The 13,863-nt window shown below is 37.3% G+C and overlaps 1 protein-coding gene across 5 annotated transcripts in view; it reads left to right on the plus strand.

Moving 5' to 3' along the window:
* The window catches only part of TBC1D12 (TBC1 domain family member 12), a 104,447-nt gene extending 98,920 nt beyond the window's left edge, over positions 1–5,527 (plus strand). For 3 of the 5 annotated variants that reach the window (XM_047826075.1, XM_047826074.1, XM_047826076.1), the window contains 3 exons: positions 81–190; positions 2,605–2,863; positions 3,658–5,525. In XM_047826075.1, the coding sequence (XP_047682031.1) occupies positions 81–190; positions 2,605–2,863; positions 3,658–3,726 (438 nt within the window). In that variant the 3' untranslated portion in view covers positions 3,727–5,525. Of the gene's footprint in view, positions 1–80; positions 191–1,912; positions 2,030–2,604; positions 2,864–3,657 lie in introns of those variants that run through there. The other 2 variants (XR_007145460.1, XM_047826073.1) reach the window with 2 other exon arrangements.
* The last annotated feature ends 8,336 nt before the right edge of the window (positions 5,528–13,863 follow it).

Consider the following 13,863-nt stretch of genomic DNA (forward strand, 5'->3'; position numbering starts at 1 on the left):
TATTAGGGATTTAATTTCTTTACTTCTAGAGTATACTCTAGTATACTCTTTAATAACTTTATTGATATTTCTATCTTTAGATGTTGAAATATTTTGCAACGTTTGAAGTATTTTTTGAAGAAAATCTCTCCAAACTATTTCTTCATTTTAAATCTTACAGTCTTACACCAGACATATACTTGATAGACTGGTAAGTCATAACATACATAAAATATAATTAAAAATAAAAAACCAAGTAGGGGCACCTGGGTGGCCCAGTCAGTTAAATGTCCGACTTCGGCTCAGGTCATGATCTCATAGTTTGTGGGTTTAAGCCCCACATCAGGCTTTGTGCTGACAGCTCAGAGCCTGGAGCCTGCTTCAGATTCTATGTCTCCCTCTTTCTCTCTGCCCCTCCCTTGCTTGTGCGCACGCTCTCTCAAAAATAAAATACTTAAAAAAAAAAAACTTTGTGTAATTCAGGAACTAAAGTAAATCTCATGTACAGGATTATACATCTGAAAACTTCTTCCCTTACAAATAGAGAAATTCACATTTTTGTGGGGAAGCATTTGATTAAGAACATGGACTCTGGGCTGGAATGAGAATCCCTCAGTTTGTATTTTAGTCTCTTATATAGAAAATGAGAATAATAATATCTTAAGTTGGTATGAGGGTGTTTTACATGAATTATCTCATTCAATGCCTAGTACATACTACATATACTCTCAGAAAGAGAGCCATTTCTTTATTCTTCACACACAAGAGCTTGTGATAGTTACGATAGTGGGTTTTTTTTTTTTTTTTTAAGGCTTTGTTTTTTCAAGGCTTTATCCAGCTTTTTGACAGAAGAGTGTAGCCTTATTTAGGTGCTAATGCCTTTTTTTCAACTTTCCAATTTCAACACTTCCTTGCCAAAGACTCTGGTGAGCCCGTTGATTACAGAACGTAGGGGTGGTGAATTTTGCCAAAGGGATGGTGCAGTTATCTTAAGATAGGTTGTTAAGAGTATGTATGAAACATTCAACCCTTAAATTCTAATCACCAAATTCAGTGGATTTCATGTAAATGATCCTAAGTTTTAATATAGAAAAATAAATAATTAATGGCTTTGATCAAATATGCTGTCTTACCAGTTTTTTGGGGCTTCTTTTATTTAAGATTTTTTTAAAACTTATTTTTCAGTGTGTTCTCATCCATTCCCACTAGGAACATTAGAGTTCCTCTGGGAAGGACCCAAGATAATGGGGGAGAAGAAAGGTTTTATATCATGAGACCCAGAGGACCAAAATCAAATACTAAGAGGGGGAAGGGGGAAAATACTCAATTTTCAGGCCTGAGGAGTGTCAACAGGAGACAAACCAGGATCACAATTAATAATAGGGAGCAGGATGGAACCAATAATGAGTGAGTACTGTGTACTAGAAACTTCCTAGACAGTGGTAGTGCCATTCTCTCTCTCATTTTGAGCAATGAATTACTATTCTCTGTACTACCAAGGGCATGCTTTTTGTTGTGCAATTAAATATGTGTTTATAATGTAAGAAATAGACATGGGTTTTTGTTTCACTGCCTCTGTTGAACTTACTACATACAAATCCCACAATCGATTATGCAAGAGAAAAGAGGAATAAATAAGTGGCAGTGCTAAATAGGGTGGGAGCCTTTAGTTCTCTTCCTCAGGTTTCATCAGCACTACCTCAAATAAACACAATCTTTGTAAAAAAAAAAAAAAAATGTGTATTTTGTGGGTGCCTGGCTGGCTCAGTATGTAGAGCATGCGACTCTTGATCTTGGGGTTGTAAGTTTGAGCCCCATGTTGGTTGTAGAGATTAGTTAAAAATAAAATCTTAAAAAAAAAAAAAATGTGTGCTTTGCCAAGGCAGCTTTAAGAAAAGTTCTCTAGCACCTACTCTCCTATTTCCCCAACCAGAATGCCACCCCGAAGCACCACTGGATAAAGAATTACATGATCACACATTGTCAGAAAGGATGGGAAAAACCGTTTTGGTGATTCTGTTGGGAGCATATACATGCTCCAAAAGAAGTAGTAAGTAAAGTTTGGTAAAGGGAAAAACAAAAACCCAGTAGATAGATGTCTGTGGTAGGAGAAGAGAGACAAGTCAGACATTATGATTTTTAGGTTAATAGATACTTGGGTTCCTCATACAATAAGTAACTTTTTTCAGCATTTCTTATGTGCCAGGCACTGTTGTAAATACTTTACATTTATTCCTTTAATTTTCAAAACAATCCTGAGAGGTAGGTAATATCATTCTTTGTTTACTAATGAGGAAACTGAGGCACAGCAAGGGTGGATATCTAGCTCAAGGTAACACTACTAATGTCAAACTCAGATATTATGGTTTCAAAGACCATATCCTTAACTACTAGGTGATTTTGTCACTCTAATATGTGTTAAGCCATATCTCTATGGAAGGTTGTAAATTCACATAATTTCGTTATTTGTTACTTTCCCACTGCTCAAGTTTTTGAAAGAAGGAGTTATATCTTATTTGCCTTTTTATCCCTAATTAAGCACTGTTGTTTTTATATAGAGATGTTTAATGAGTGAATGGATAAATGAATGAAAAATTTCAATGACTATTTCCCCCCTAATTTTAGGATCTTCACACTGTATAGCAAATCACTCCCACTTGATCTGGCCTGTAGAGTCTGGGATGTATTTTGCAGAGATGGGGAGGAATTTTTATTTAGGACTGGATTAGGAATCCTCCGATTATATGAAGATATTCTTCTACAAATGGACTTTATTCATATAGCACAGTTCCTAACTAAATTGCCAGAAGATATCACATCAGAAAAGCTGTTCAACTGTATTGCAGCCATTCAGATGCAGAATAGCACCAAAAAATGGACTCAGGTAGAGTGACCTCTTCCTACTTCTTCTAATAGATATGTTAAAACAATCAGTTGACTTCTTGTAAAAAAAAGTTACTTATTTCTCAAATGTTAGTACTTAATTAAAAATCAATTAAAAACTGATTTTTGACTTTGAAAGAGCAAGAGTTTAAAACATATTACTCCTCTTTCACCTATCCAAACCTATATTATTTTTATGTAAGTCCAGTAATGTTTTGCATTTAGTGAACTACAATCTACAGTGGTCCCATTTGCCAGAACAATTCTGTAATTACTTTGGTATCTCAAGTAGACAACAACTGTATTAAACACCTACTGCGTGCTAAGAGTTTGCAATAGAAAGTATATAATGTATGATTTGTAGCTTTTTAGATGCTTTTAGTCTTGTTAGGGAAGCAAACATTGGCAGTTTAAGTTAAGTGACATATAAGATAGCATTATCACTTGCTCCTTGAATGATAGACGGTAGGCATCATAAGCTCACAGTTTTATTACTTATGAAAATGAAATCTAAGAATACTGGTCCAAAAAAAAAAAAAAAGGGAATATCGGTCAAGAAAATGTTCTGTTACCAAACAGTAATTTCATAATATTTGGCAAGTGATAAAAAACTGGAATGTATATACCATAAAATTGGGTTGAAACAAACAAGAGGATTTGAGAATGGCAGTCTTCCAGTGGACAGAGTTAAATATACTAAAGCCTTTTCGCATTAATAAGCTATAGTTATTTAAATATCTTAATCTGTGTGGTAGCTAATTTTGAGGATTAATCTTTCCTTTATATAATTTTCAGGTCTTTGCCTCTGTAATGAAGGATATTAAAGAAGGAGACAAGAATAATAGTCCTGCTTTGAAAAGCTAATCTTCAAGATTAAGACTAAATGTAATGTAAAAGATGTTTTTTTGATAAAAGTTTTTTGTTTCCTATGTAAAAAACATGGAAGAAAATGTTGGAGAAATCTAAACGAATCAAGACATGGGAAAGTGCTGATTTTGAATTCCATGACTGAAGTTAATGAAATGAGTAACTGATTGACAGTATTAATAAAAAAGTATTTTGTAGAGAGCCCTTTTACAAAGGAAAAAGTTTAAATGGCTAGTTCATACTCCATAATTTGGAGTGAACGGTTTAATGCAATAAACTTTTTTAACGGCTTTGGAGATTATTCAAATTTTTACATCTTTTCTTTCTTAACAGTTACATTAAAAGCACTTTGGAGGTCAGAGCAGATTGTTAAATACTACTTTAACTTCCAAAATACTATTTGAAATAAACACCTTAGTACAAACATTGTCTCCAGTTCTGACCTTTTGAAGATATTAGAGACCAAGAGTAAGCAACTTTGATTGTAAATTATTTAAGTCATTGAAGTCATTACCTTCACTCACAGGTTGGGGGAAGTTTGGGTTTTCTGGGAACTGGAAATACTGGTGGGAGCTTGTTTCACATTCAATTAGATGTTTTCCACAGTATCATGTCTGTCTGTTTCTGAAGGGAAATTGTTTCTTAGGGAATTCCTGTCACTCAAGAGAATTTTAGCCTTTCTGTTTCTAGTGTAAGAAATTGTTCTATTACTAGAATTATTAAATTCATCTAGTAATTTAAGAAAGCTAACTGGTAGAAGGAAAGTTCTTTGCACTTTAGTGGACTGAAGACTTGATTTTGGAAGTAAGTCCATAAATATCAATGAGATTTTTCACTGGTAAGAGTAAAACATATGAATTCTGAGAGTTCTTAAATAGCATGCTACTTGGCAAGATGTTAAACTTCTTAGTTGAAATTCCTTCACTGTCTGTAGAAACAAAATTTAATTCCGTTTTAAATTTGAAATCTTAATATGTAGCCAAGTCTATGACTTGTAAAACACTGTGCATAATTTTCTAATCAATGGAAATAAGAGTAAAAGAAAAAGATAAAATTAACTTTTTTCTAACAAGTCTAACTTTGATGGTATAGTGGATAAAGAAATTATTAATTATTGGTAAATTCATATGAAATTTATTATATTATGTTTAATCCTTGAACCTAAATCACTTGAGTATTATAAGTGATATCTGTATAACATGCTCTTTTGTTAATAATTAGATGTACAGTGTGCTTTTATGTTGCAGTTTGGTTTAAAACAAATCTTAAGCATACTATTTCTGGTAGCAGTATGTAGTCTTCAAACTAACAAGCCTGAGAACCTTGTTAGTTCAGTGACTGCCTCTTTAGGAGTATGGGACCAGATGGTGTCCATATATTTTTACCCCATGGGTCATTCTAGCCTAGGGACCACTAGTGGAACCCTCAGAAGTTAACTCCTATCTTTGGAGCTTACTTATTGGAAACTAGTAGTGTAATAATATTGTGGGAGTATCCAGGGTCTTAATAGGTTTTAGAATGACATTTTAACTCTGGTAACTACTTCCTTGGTATTGGTGGTCCTGGTAACAGGGAATGTAACCGCTGGCAGTAATCTCATTGAAGTTATACTACCTGCCTAAATTTAATCTTACTTTTGTGTATTTGTTTCCTGAGTTGACCTAAATTACTGTATTACTTTTTCTCATTTTTATTATTGTACAGTTTCTTTACCTTTCAAATATAAATGTGTATATAAAATGTAAATACAAGGAATTCACTAAAAACCACTATTAATAATTACTGTGTAAATAAAACTTGTAAGCAGAGTAATTACTTGAAATGAGTGTTCGTTACTTTGGGGATAACTGGTTTATTTTACCACATTTGGAGGAAAAGAATAACCTTTTTTTTTTTTTTTTTTTTTTTTTTGCCAAATTTCTTCTTCAGGGGATATTTTTAGTCCTTCAGCCTCTTGAGACTGACCATACTGGCAGTTCAAATATTGTACTGTATCTTCCTTTGAACCTACTCTACAGGCAATATAAGGTTGTTTTACATGGTCAGTGTATGATAGGTTGTTTGGTTTTCAGTTAAAAAATAAGTTTTCCTAAAAATCTCCAAGATTATGTAAAATTTAATATGTATAATGTTTCGTTTGTCTACTTAATATATATATTATATGTATATTATATATAATATATATATATTATTTCTCATTTTATGTCCTTTCAGCCAGGTATACATTGTATTATTTAAGTGGTACTTAGAAGATCCCAGTAAGTAGCATAATTTTCTTTTTTTTTTAATTTTTTAATGTTTATTTTTGAGAGAGAGAGAGTGCAAGCAGGGGAGGGGCAGAGAGAGAGGGAGACACAGAATCCAAAGCAGGCTCCAGGCTCCAAGCTGTAAGCACAGCTGTGCTTACAGCTTGGAGCCCGATGCAGGGCTTGAATGAACTCATGAACCGTGAGATCGTGACCTGAGCTGAAGTCGGATGCTTAACCAACTGAGCCAACTAGGTGCCCCAGGTAGCATAGTTTTCTGAAAGCCCTAGAACATAGTTACGGTTTTTGCTGATTTCTTTTGCATTGATGATCTTCATATAATGTTATTGGTTTGGGTATGTTTGTTTGACTTTACAAAAGTTAGGTAGCATTTGCAAAAGGGCATTGGGATTGTGAAGCCTCCGACTTTAGGATAACAGCTTTCATTGTAGCTTGGGAATTGATGCTATTTTTATCTAGAGCAGTCAACATTTTAAGAGTCTATACTGTTAGTGTAATTCTAAATTATATAATCATGGAATAATTTATATTACTTCATAATGCCATACATTTTATTTTTCTTTTTCTTATTTTTGATTATAAAATTCTTTTGTATTCCATGAGCATATTCAGACAGCAGAGATGGGTATAAAAGAGGTGAAAAAACATGTGAAATAGCCATGTTTAATTTTCTACGACTAGTTGGCATATACAGTGTCAGAAAACAAAGTCTTACCTCTGGGGGAAAAAGTGATTTTTGTATTGAATTCATGTTATTTTGATGTTATATGTGATGCTGACGTGAGCACTCATGTTATTTTGATGTTATCAAAGCAGTGTCCAAAATAGGAATTCCCAAAATTAGTAAAACTTCATTAATTATAACTTCACTGCTTCACCCATGTAAAAACAAAAATTAAAACAGAAGATTTCAGGGAAACTAGTGACTTCAGAGAGAAGAAATCCTGGCCCGTTGAAAATATTTTTTGTTTACTAACAGTGTAATTGCAATAGAAGTGAAATACTTGGTACTTTAAATGAGAGTGGGAACATTTGCTAAGCCCTGCTAAGCATTGCCTCTTAATATTTTGATAGACTAAATAAAGTTGCAAGGCTTGGGAAGTTAGCAAAGTTGCATTTCTTTCCAAACATTCTACCATTTAATGTGGTTTTATTATTTGCATATCATCCTGTGGGTTGAGCTTGTTTTCTAATAAATGCCAGAAGATTTGACTTTTAAAAAAATTGCAAAGTGTTTTCATTTGTTGAACATTTAAGTAAACAGTACTTTATGGTTTTATTTAAGGTAACTTGACTTTTGTACTATTGCAATATATTTGGAGAGTCACTTTTGTAATTAAAATGTAAATGATATAGAGATTTGAAAAAGTATATAAAATTGACAGCGGTGCATGTATGTTCTCATTTTTTTCATCTTCAGGCAAAGTATCATACATAATGATACTATAAAACCAGAAAGTGAAGCTTCGGTTTTTCCTGATCTAGGCACTATTGATAATGTTGTAAGTAAATGATGTATTTTGATTATTACATAAATTGCAAAGCCTTTTAATTTTAGCATGTATATATATATTTTTTAATTTTTTTAATGTTTATTTTTGAGAGAGACAGAGCGTGAGTGGGGGAGCGGCAGAGAGACAGAGGCATCGAATCCCAAGCAGGCTCCAGGCTCTGTCAGCACAGAGCCTGACGTGGGGCTCAAACCCACGAGCCGTGAGATCATGGCCTGAGCCGAAGTTGGACACTTAGCTGACTGAGCCACCCAGGTGCCCCTAGCACCTTAAGAAATTTTGAAAGGAAAGTATTTACTTGATTAAAACCTTGTAGATTGTACGTAAGATTCCTGAGAAGATAAGTTGAAAAGTGTTTGAATGATAGAGTTCTATTCTTAATGTATACCAAGTGATTTTTAAATAAATTATAGTGCACTAAGGAAATATCCCATTACTTGTAGTATTTCTTCTGATTTGATTTAGAAGGCCACTTATGTGAGCCCTTGAAAAGTAAACAGTTCTCGGGCACCTGGGTGGCTCAGTCGGTTGAGCGTCCGACTTCGGCTCAGGTCATGATCTTGGGGTCTGTGAGTTCGAGCCCTGCATCAGGCTCTGTGCTGACGGCTCAGAGCCTGGAGCTTGTTTCAGATTCTGTGTCTCCCTCTCTCTCTCTGCCCCTCCCCCTCTCATGCTCGCGCTCTCTCTCTCTCTCTCTCTCTCTCTCTCTCTCTCTCTCTGTCAAAAATAAATAAACATAAAAAAGTAAACAGTTCTCATAAAACTTGTTAGACTACATGTTTTACACTCCTTTAAAAATGCAAATCAGGGGCACCTGGCTGGCTCAGTAGAGTGTGTGACACTTGAGGTTGTGGGCTGAAGCCCCACATTAGGTGTAGAGATTATTTAAAAAAAAATTTTTTTTTAATGCATATCAAGGGTACCTGGGGTGGCTCAGTCGGTTAAGTGTCTGACTCTTGATTTCTACTCAGGTCATGATCTCCCCATCTGTGAGTTCGAGCCCTGAGTTGGGCTCTACACTGAGCGTGCAGACTGCTTGGGATTCTGTCTCTCCCCACCCCTTCCCCACTCGTGCACACACTCTCTCACGTGCTCCTGCTCTTTCTCTCAAAAGAGGTAAAATAACTGAAAAAAAAAAATGCAAATCAAATCCTATCATTTCTTGCTCATGACCCTCTAGTGACATTCCTCATAATTAAAATCCAAACTTTTTTACTCTGCTCTACAAAGTCCTATCTGTTGTGGTCTCTGCCTGTCTCTGCAATTTCAACTACCACTCAGCCTCATTAATTCTACTGCAGACCTAATGGTTTCTTGCCATTTCTCAATTTGCCAACCTCCTATCTACCTAAGGGCTTTCATTCTTGCTGTTCCCTCTGAAATGCTTTTTACCTAGGTCTTTGTATGGCTTATGTTCTCTTTTCATTCAGGTTCCTGCTTAATATCACCTCCTCAGAGTTGTACCTTTGTGTAAATATCCATCCTCTGTCATTCTCATGACCTTCCTCAGCTTCGTATTTCTTTATCCTATCACTTACCACTACCTGTCTTTTGTTTTGTTTTGTTTTGTTTTGTTTTGTTTTGTTTTGTTTTGTTTTTTAAAGTAGGCTCCATGCCCAGTGTGGAGCCCAACACAGGGCTTGACTCATGACCCTGAGATCAAGAGTTTGATGCTGAAGCAACTGAGCCACCAGGGCTCCCCTGCCTGACATTGTTTTATTCCTTATTTGTTGTTTCCACTGCAGTGTCAACTCTGAGGTCAGAAACATTGTCTTTGTTTACCACTGAATTGCTAGTGCCCAAAATAGTGTTTGGCATTAGTCATGACAATTGGATGAAAAGATTTTTATTTTAGGCCATTCTTCAGTGAACTTACCTTTCATTTAAAATATTTCTGTTAGGGCACCTGGGTGGCTTAGTTGGTTACATGTCCAAATCTTGTTTTTGACTCAGGTCTTTTTTTTTTTTTTAACTTTTTTTTTTTTCCTTTTAAAGTTTATTTATTTTGAAAGAGAGAGAAAGAGAGCACAGGAGGGGCAGAGAGAGGGAGAGAGAGAATCTCAAGCAGGCTCTGCACTGTCAGTGTGGAGCCTGATGTGGAGCTCAAACCCACCCACCCCGAGATCATGACCTGAGCTGAAATTAAGAGTCTGACGCTTAACCAACTGAGCTACTTAGGCACCTCTCTGCTCAGGTCTTGATCTCAGAGGCATGAGATCGAGCTCTGTGTTGGGCTCCACACTGGGCATGGAGCCTGCTTAGGATTCTCTCCATCTGCTTCTGCCTCTGCCTCTCCCTCTCCCCTCTCCCTCTATCCCTCTTCCTCTCCCCTCTTCCTCTTCTGCCTCTCTCCCTTGTTCACGCACACACACACACACACACACACACACACACACACACAAACTCTCTCTCTAAAATAAATATTCCCATTAGATTATGCACTTAGGTAGAAACCCAACTCAGATGATTCTGGTTCATTCAGAAAGTTCACTTATAGGTTGGGTGAAAGAGACTGAGCTAAGAGATGTCAGAAATAGGACTATCAGGAGAGTGCTGGGGTCAGAAAAAACAAGAGACAATCATAAAGGAGTTTTCATAAAGGAGTGATTGATAGTGTCAGGTGGCATTGAGGTTGAGACAGGGATTGAGACATGTCCATTAAATTTAGTAGTGTGTAGATCATTCATTTCCCTAGTTAGTTTGGTATATATTGAGTGTAGCAGCCAGACAAATGGTTGAAGAATCAGTGGGAGGCAAGGAAATAAGATTGCTAGTGTAGATAATTCTAAAGTTAGCTGTAAAGGGAAAGAGAGAGCAGATAGTAAATAACTGGTAGGGAAGAAAGGAGGTTGCCTCTTTCCTTTTTTAAAGATGAAAGTGAAGTATTTAATGTTAAGCATTTAAATATTAATGGGAGATATTCAGTAGAGGTTTAAGAAATAGTGGGATAATATGTAATCTAAGATTCGTGAATAGGCTGCAGGGAAATGGATGCAGAGTATGACATAAGGGAAAGTGGAAATGGTGTTCAGATCAGATGAAAGTAGGTTTGTAAATTTGGTGTTGGGAATGTGAAAGGGGAGTTCTGTCTGTAGCAATTGTTTACTTAGGTAGATAGGAAGTGGGGCCATCTAGTGTCAGCAAGGGGGCATGGTTTTGTTTTTTGATTTCTGAATTTTTTTCCACTTCTACAATTGGGTGGATGGGTGAATCCATTAATATGAAAAGGATTTCTAAAAGAGAAAGACATTTTATGGGGGTGGGGAAAAATAATGACTTGTAACATCTTAGAAAAAAATATTGATGCCTCATCTGGACAGTCTACCTCTGACTTTTGTGTCCTGCCCTTGTGCCAACTCTGCTTCAGTCATACTGGCCACTTTCTAATACTCAAACATGCCTGAGCTTGTTCCTGCCTTAGTCTTTTTGCACTAGCTGTAGCTTCTACGTGGACTATGAGGGATTCAGAACACATCTTCCCAGAATGTGCCAACTTTGCATGCTGATTATTTTGAGCTGAAGACAAGGCCCAAAAGAGTTCAGAAGAGGTTTTTGGGGTTTTTTTTTTTGTTGTTGTTGTTTTTTTTTTTTTTTTATACCTTCTCCATCAACTGCCTAAAAGAATTTAGATACAGGGCCTGGTCCAGGAAGAACATTATCACCAAAGATAGGTACAAAGAGTATGGACTAGAGATGGTAAGCTGGTAAGCTGTGGGGAGCTTGGTGCAGGGCCTGTTTGTTCAAAGTTCTCCCTGTGTCTCTTTCCCTCTGCATGGCATGGCTTACGTTTGTTTACCAAACATTTGCTGTTCCCATCTTCAAGTGAATTGTCTTCCTTCCCTTTGAAGTCCCAGACCCCCTCCCCTTCTTCTTAGCTCAAAATGGTTTGTAAGCCTCAATTGCCTGACTATTGGGGAGACTCTCGATTTCACTGTGGGGCTTCTGTATGTATATAAGTAATTAAATTTGTTTTCCTCTTGTTAATCTGTCATATGTCAATTTGATTAGTAGACCAGATAAAAGAACCTAGAAAGGTAGAGGAAAAATTATTCTTCCCCTATAGCTGGCTACCACGAAGGAAAAAACTTCACTGGCTGAACACTTCGCTCTGAGGCTGCTGCAGCTGAGAGATCTTGGGATCTCTGGAAAAAAAAAAAAAAACTAGCAGAAGGTAAGAATTCATACCACATCCATCTCCTGGATCTTTGCCTGCAGGGTTTGGTAGAAGCAAGAGTCCTTTCTTGTCCGTTTCTAAATTTAGATTTGCAGGAGGAAATATTTGTGAAACTAGTTCCTTTGGCATAGCAACTCTGGTAAAGATTTATTGTGAGTACTCTTGATTTTTATTGGTCCTTTTCCTCCCAGAGATGGTCACTGTTTTTCTTTGTTTCCGTCTATCTTTGGCATAGGCCCATAAGTTGGCTGTTCAAGCCAACATTGTAGACTGGTGAGTTCACAATTGTCACCAGACCAGCATCTGTTTAGACAAACCGTTGTGAGCTAATGGGCACATGAGGTAAAGGCTCTTGATAAGGGACATCTTTGAAGCCAAAGCTACAAAATTGGTGGGCACAAGTCAAGCACTTTGGAGCTGTTAGGGTGCTCTCCAACTAACTCAAAGACACCTGTGTTAGGATAAGTTGGTTACTGAATGGGTTGCATTGACACCAGGTCACCTGCCAACCTCAAGGAAATAATCTGTGCAACAAGGTACACTGTGAAACACCAGAGTCCCCAACCCAGGGGAGTTTGGCTCCGAGAAACCCAAGGATTAGGGGTGCCTAGGTGGCGCAGTCAGTTAAGCATCCGACTCTTAATCTCGGCTTAGGTCATGATCTCAGTTCATGGGTTTGAGCCCCATATCGGGCTCTGTGGATAGCGCGGAGCCTGCTTGGGATTCTGTCTCTCCTCTCTGTCCCTCCCCACTTGTGTGCACGCATGCATGTGCTCTCTCTAAATAAATAAATAAACTGAAATAAAATTAAAACACCAGGGATTAGCTAAAGCTGTTAATATGCACAAGAGGAAAACCAGGTGAAGTTTTCCTTTTGTCTTCTGTGTCTTGAAAGCTTGGCTTTTTTGACCAGTGAGAATATTGTCTCTGGTCTCTGGCAGCTGGGAGGTACGTGTACCAATGTGCATCTTGGTGGCCAGTTGAATAGACTGGGGTTCCCAGTTACAAAGTCATAAGCAGCATTCTCTTCACCTGACTTTGTCAGCTTCAGACAAGTGTATCATAAGGGGCTTTGTCATCTCAGCCTTCATTGTTTTGTTGGTGCTGGAAAAAATCTGATTCCAGAAGTGCCTGCTCTGTGTCACAGATTAGTGAGTCTATGATTGGAAGTACCTCTTGTGGGAAACCAAGACACTGTTTCCACTATGCAGTTCTTTTTTTTTTTTTTTTTTTTAATTTTTTTTTTTCAACGTTTATTTATTTTTGGGACAGAGAGAGACAGAGCATGAACGGGGGAGGGGCAGAGAGAGAGGGAGACACAGAATCAGAAACAGGCTCCAGGCTCTGAGCCATCAGCCCAGAACCTGACGCGGGGCTCGAACTCCCGGACCGCGAGATCGTGACCTGGCTGAAGTTGGACGCTTAACCGACTGCGCCACCCAGGCGCCCCATCCACTATGCAGTTCTTAATGCCTCTAACCCTGTGATGAGGAGCTTTACTTTCCTAGACTATCTTCGGAGTGAATGTTTTGGATCACGGGGGCTGCATCTTCTGCACCTGCTCCAGGGATGCCTATTGTGTTCGTGGTAACAATTTATTCTAATCTCAAAGAGTTCCCTCTGAGTTATTCCACAAAAAGGCTTATTGAATGGAGTTGCTATTATAACAAATATATCTTTGAAGGTCTTACTCATCAATGGCTAGATGATGGATTTCTTGAACTGCAAAAGCTTTTACATTTGAAAAATTTTTAGAGAGTTCTCATCGTAAACAGCTGTTGTATTGGTACCTATGGGAAGACTAAATTGAAAAGAGGACACAAGAAGTATAACGGCTAGCTTTAGGAATTCCCTTAATAAGAGGAAAGAACAGAAATTGAACTTCGAACAAAAATTAAAGACCACATCATGTAAATCTTCCCTTCTCCTCCCTCTCATATGCCCTTTTATGTCTGACTTTCCCTGACCCTTCAGAAGATCTTTTGTATCTCTGAGCCCAGGGTCTAAGCCCACCTCTCAAAGCCCTATACCATCTCCTCAGCCAATTCTCTTAGATCCTAAAACTTCTCCAGTTTCTCCAGAAAATCCATTAAATACCCAGTTGCCTGCTTTAACTTCCTTTTGTTTACAAGATTTACAAAGAGCACTCTGGCTTGATCTCCAGGCCCAGGGTGTACAGGTT

This window comes from Prionailurus viverrinus, chromosome D2 (assembly GCF_022837055.1).
Source record: "Prionailurus viverrinus isolate Anna chromosome D2, UM_Priviv_1.0, whole genome shotgun sequence".
Taxonomy (NCBI): Eukaryota; Metazoa; Chordata; class Mammalia; order Carnivora; family Felidae; genus Prionailurus; species Prionailurus viverrinus.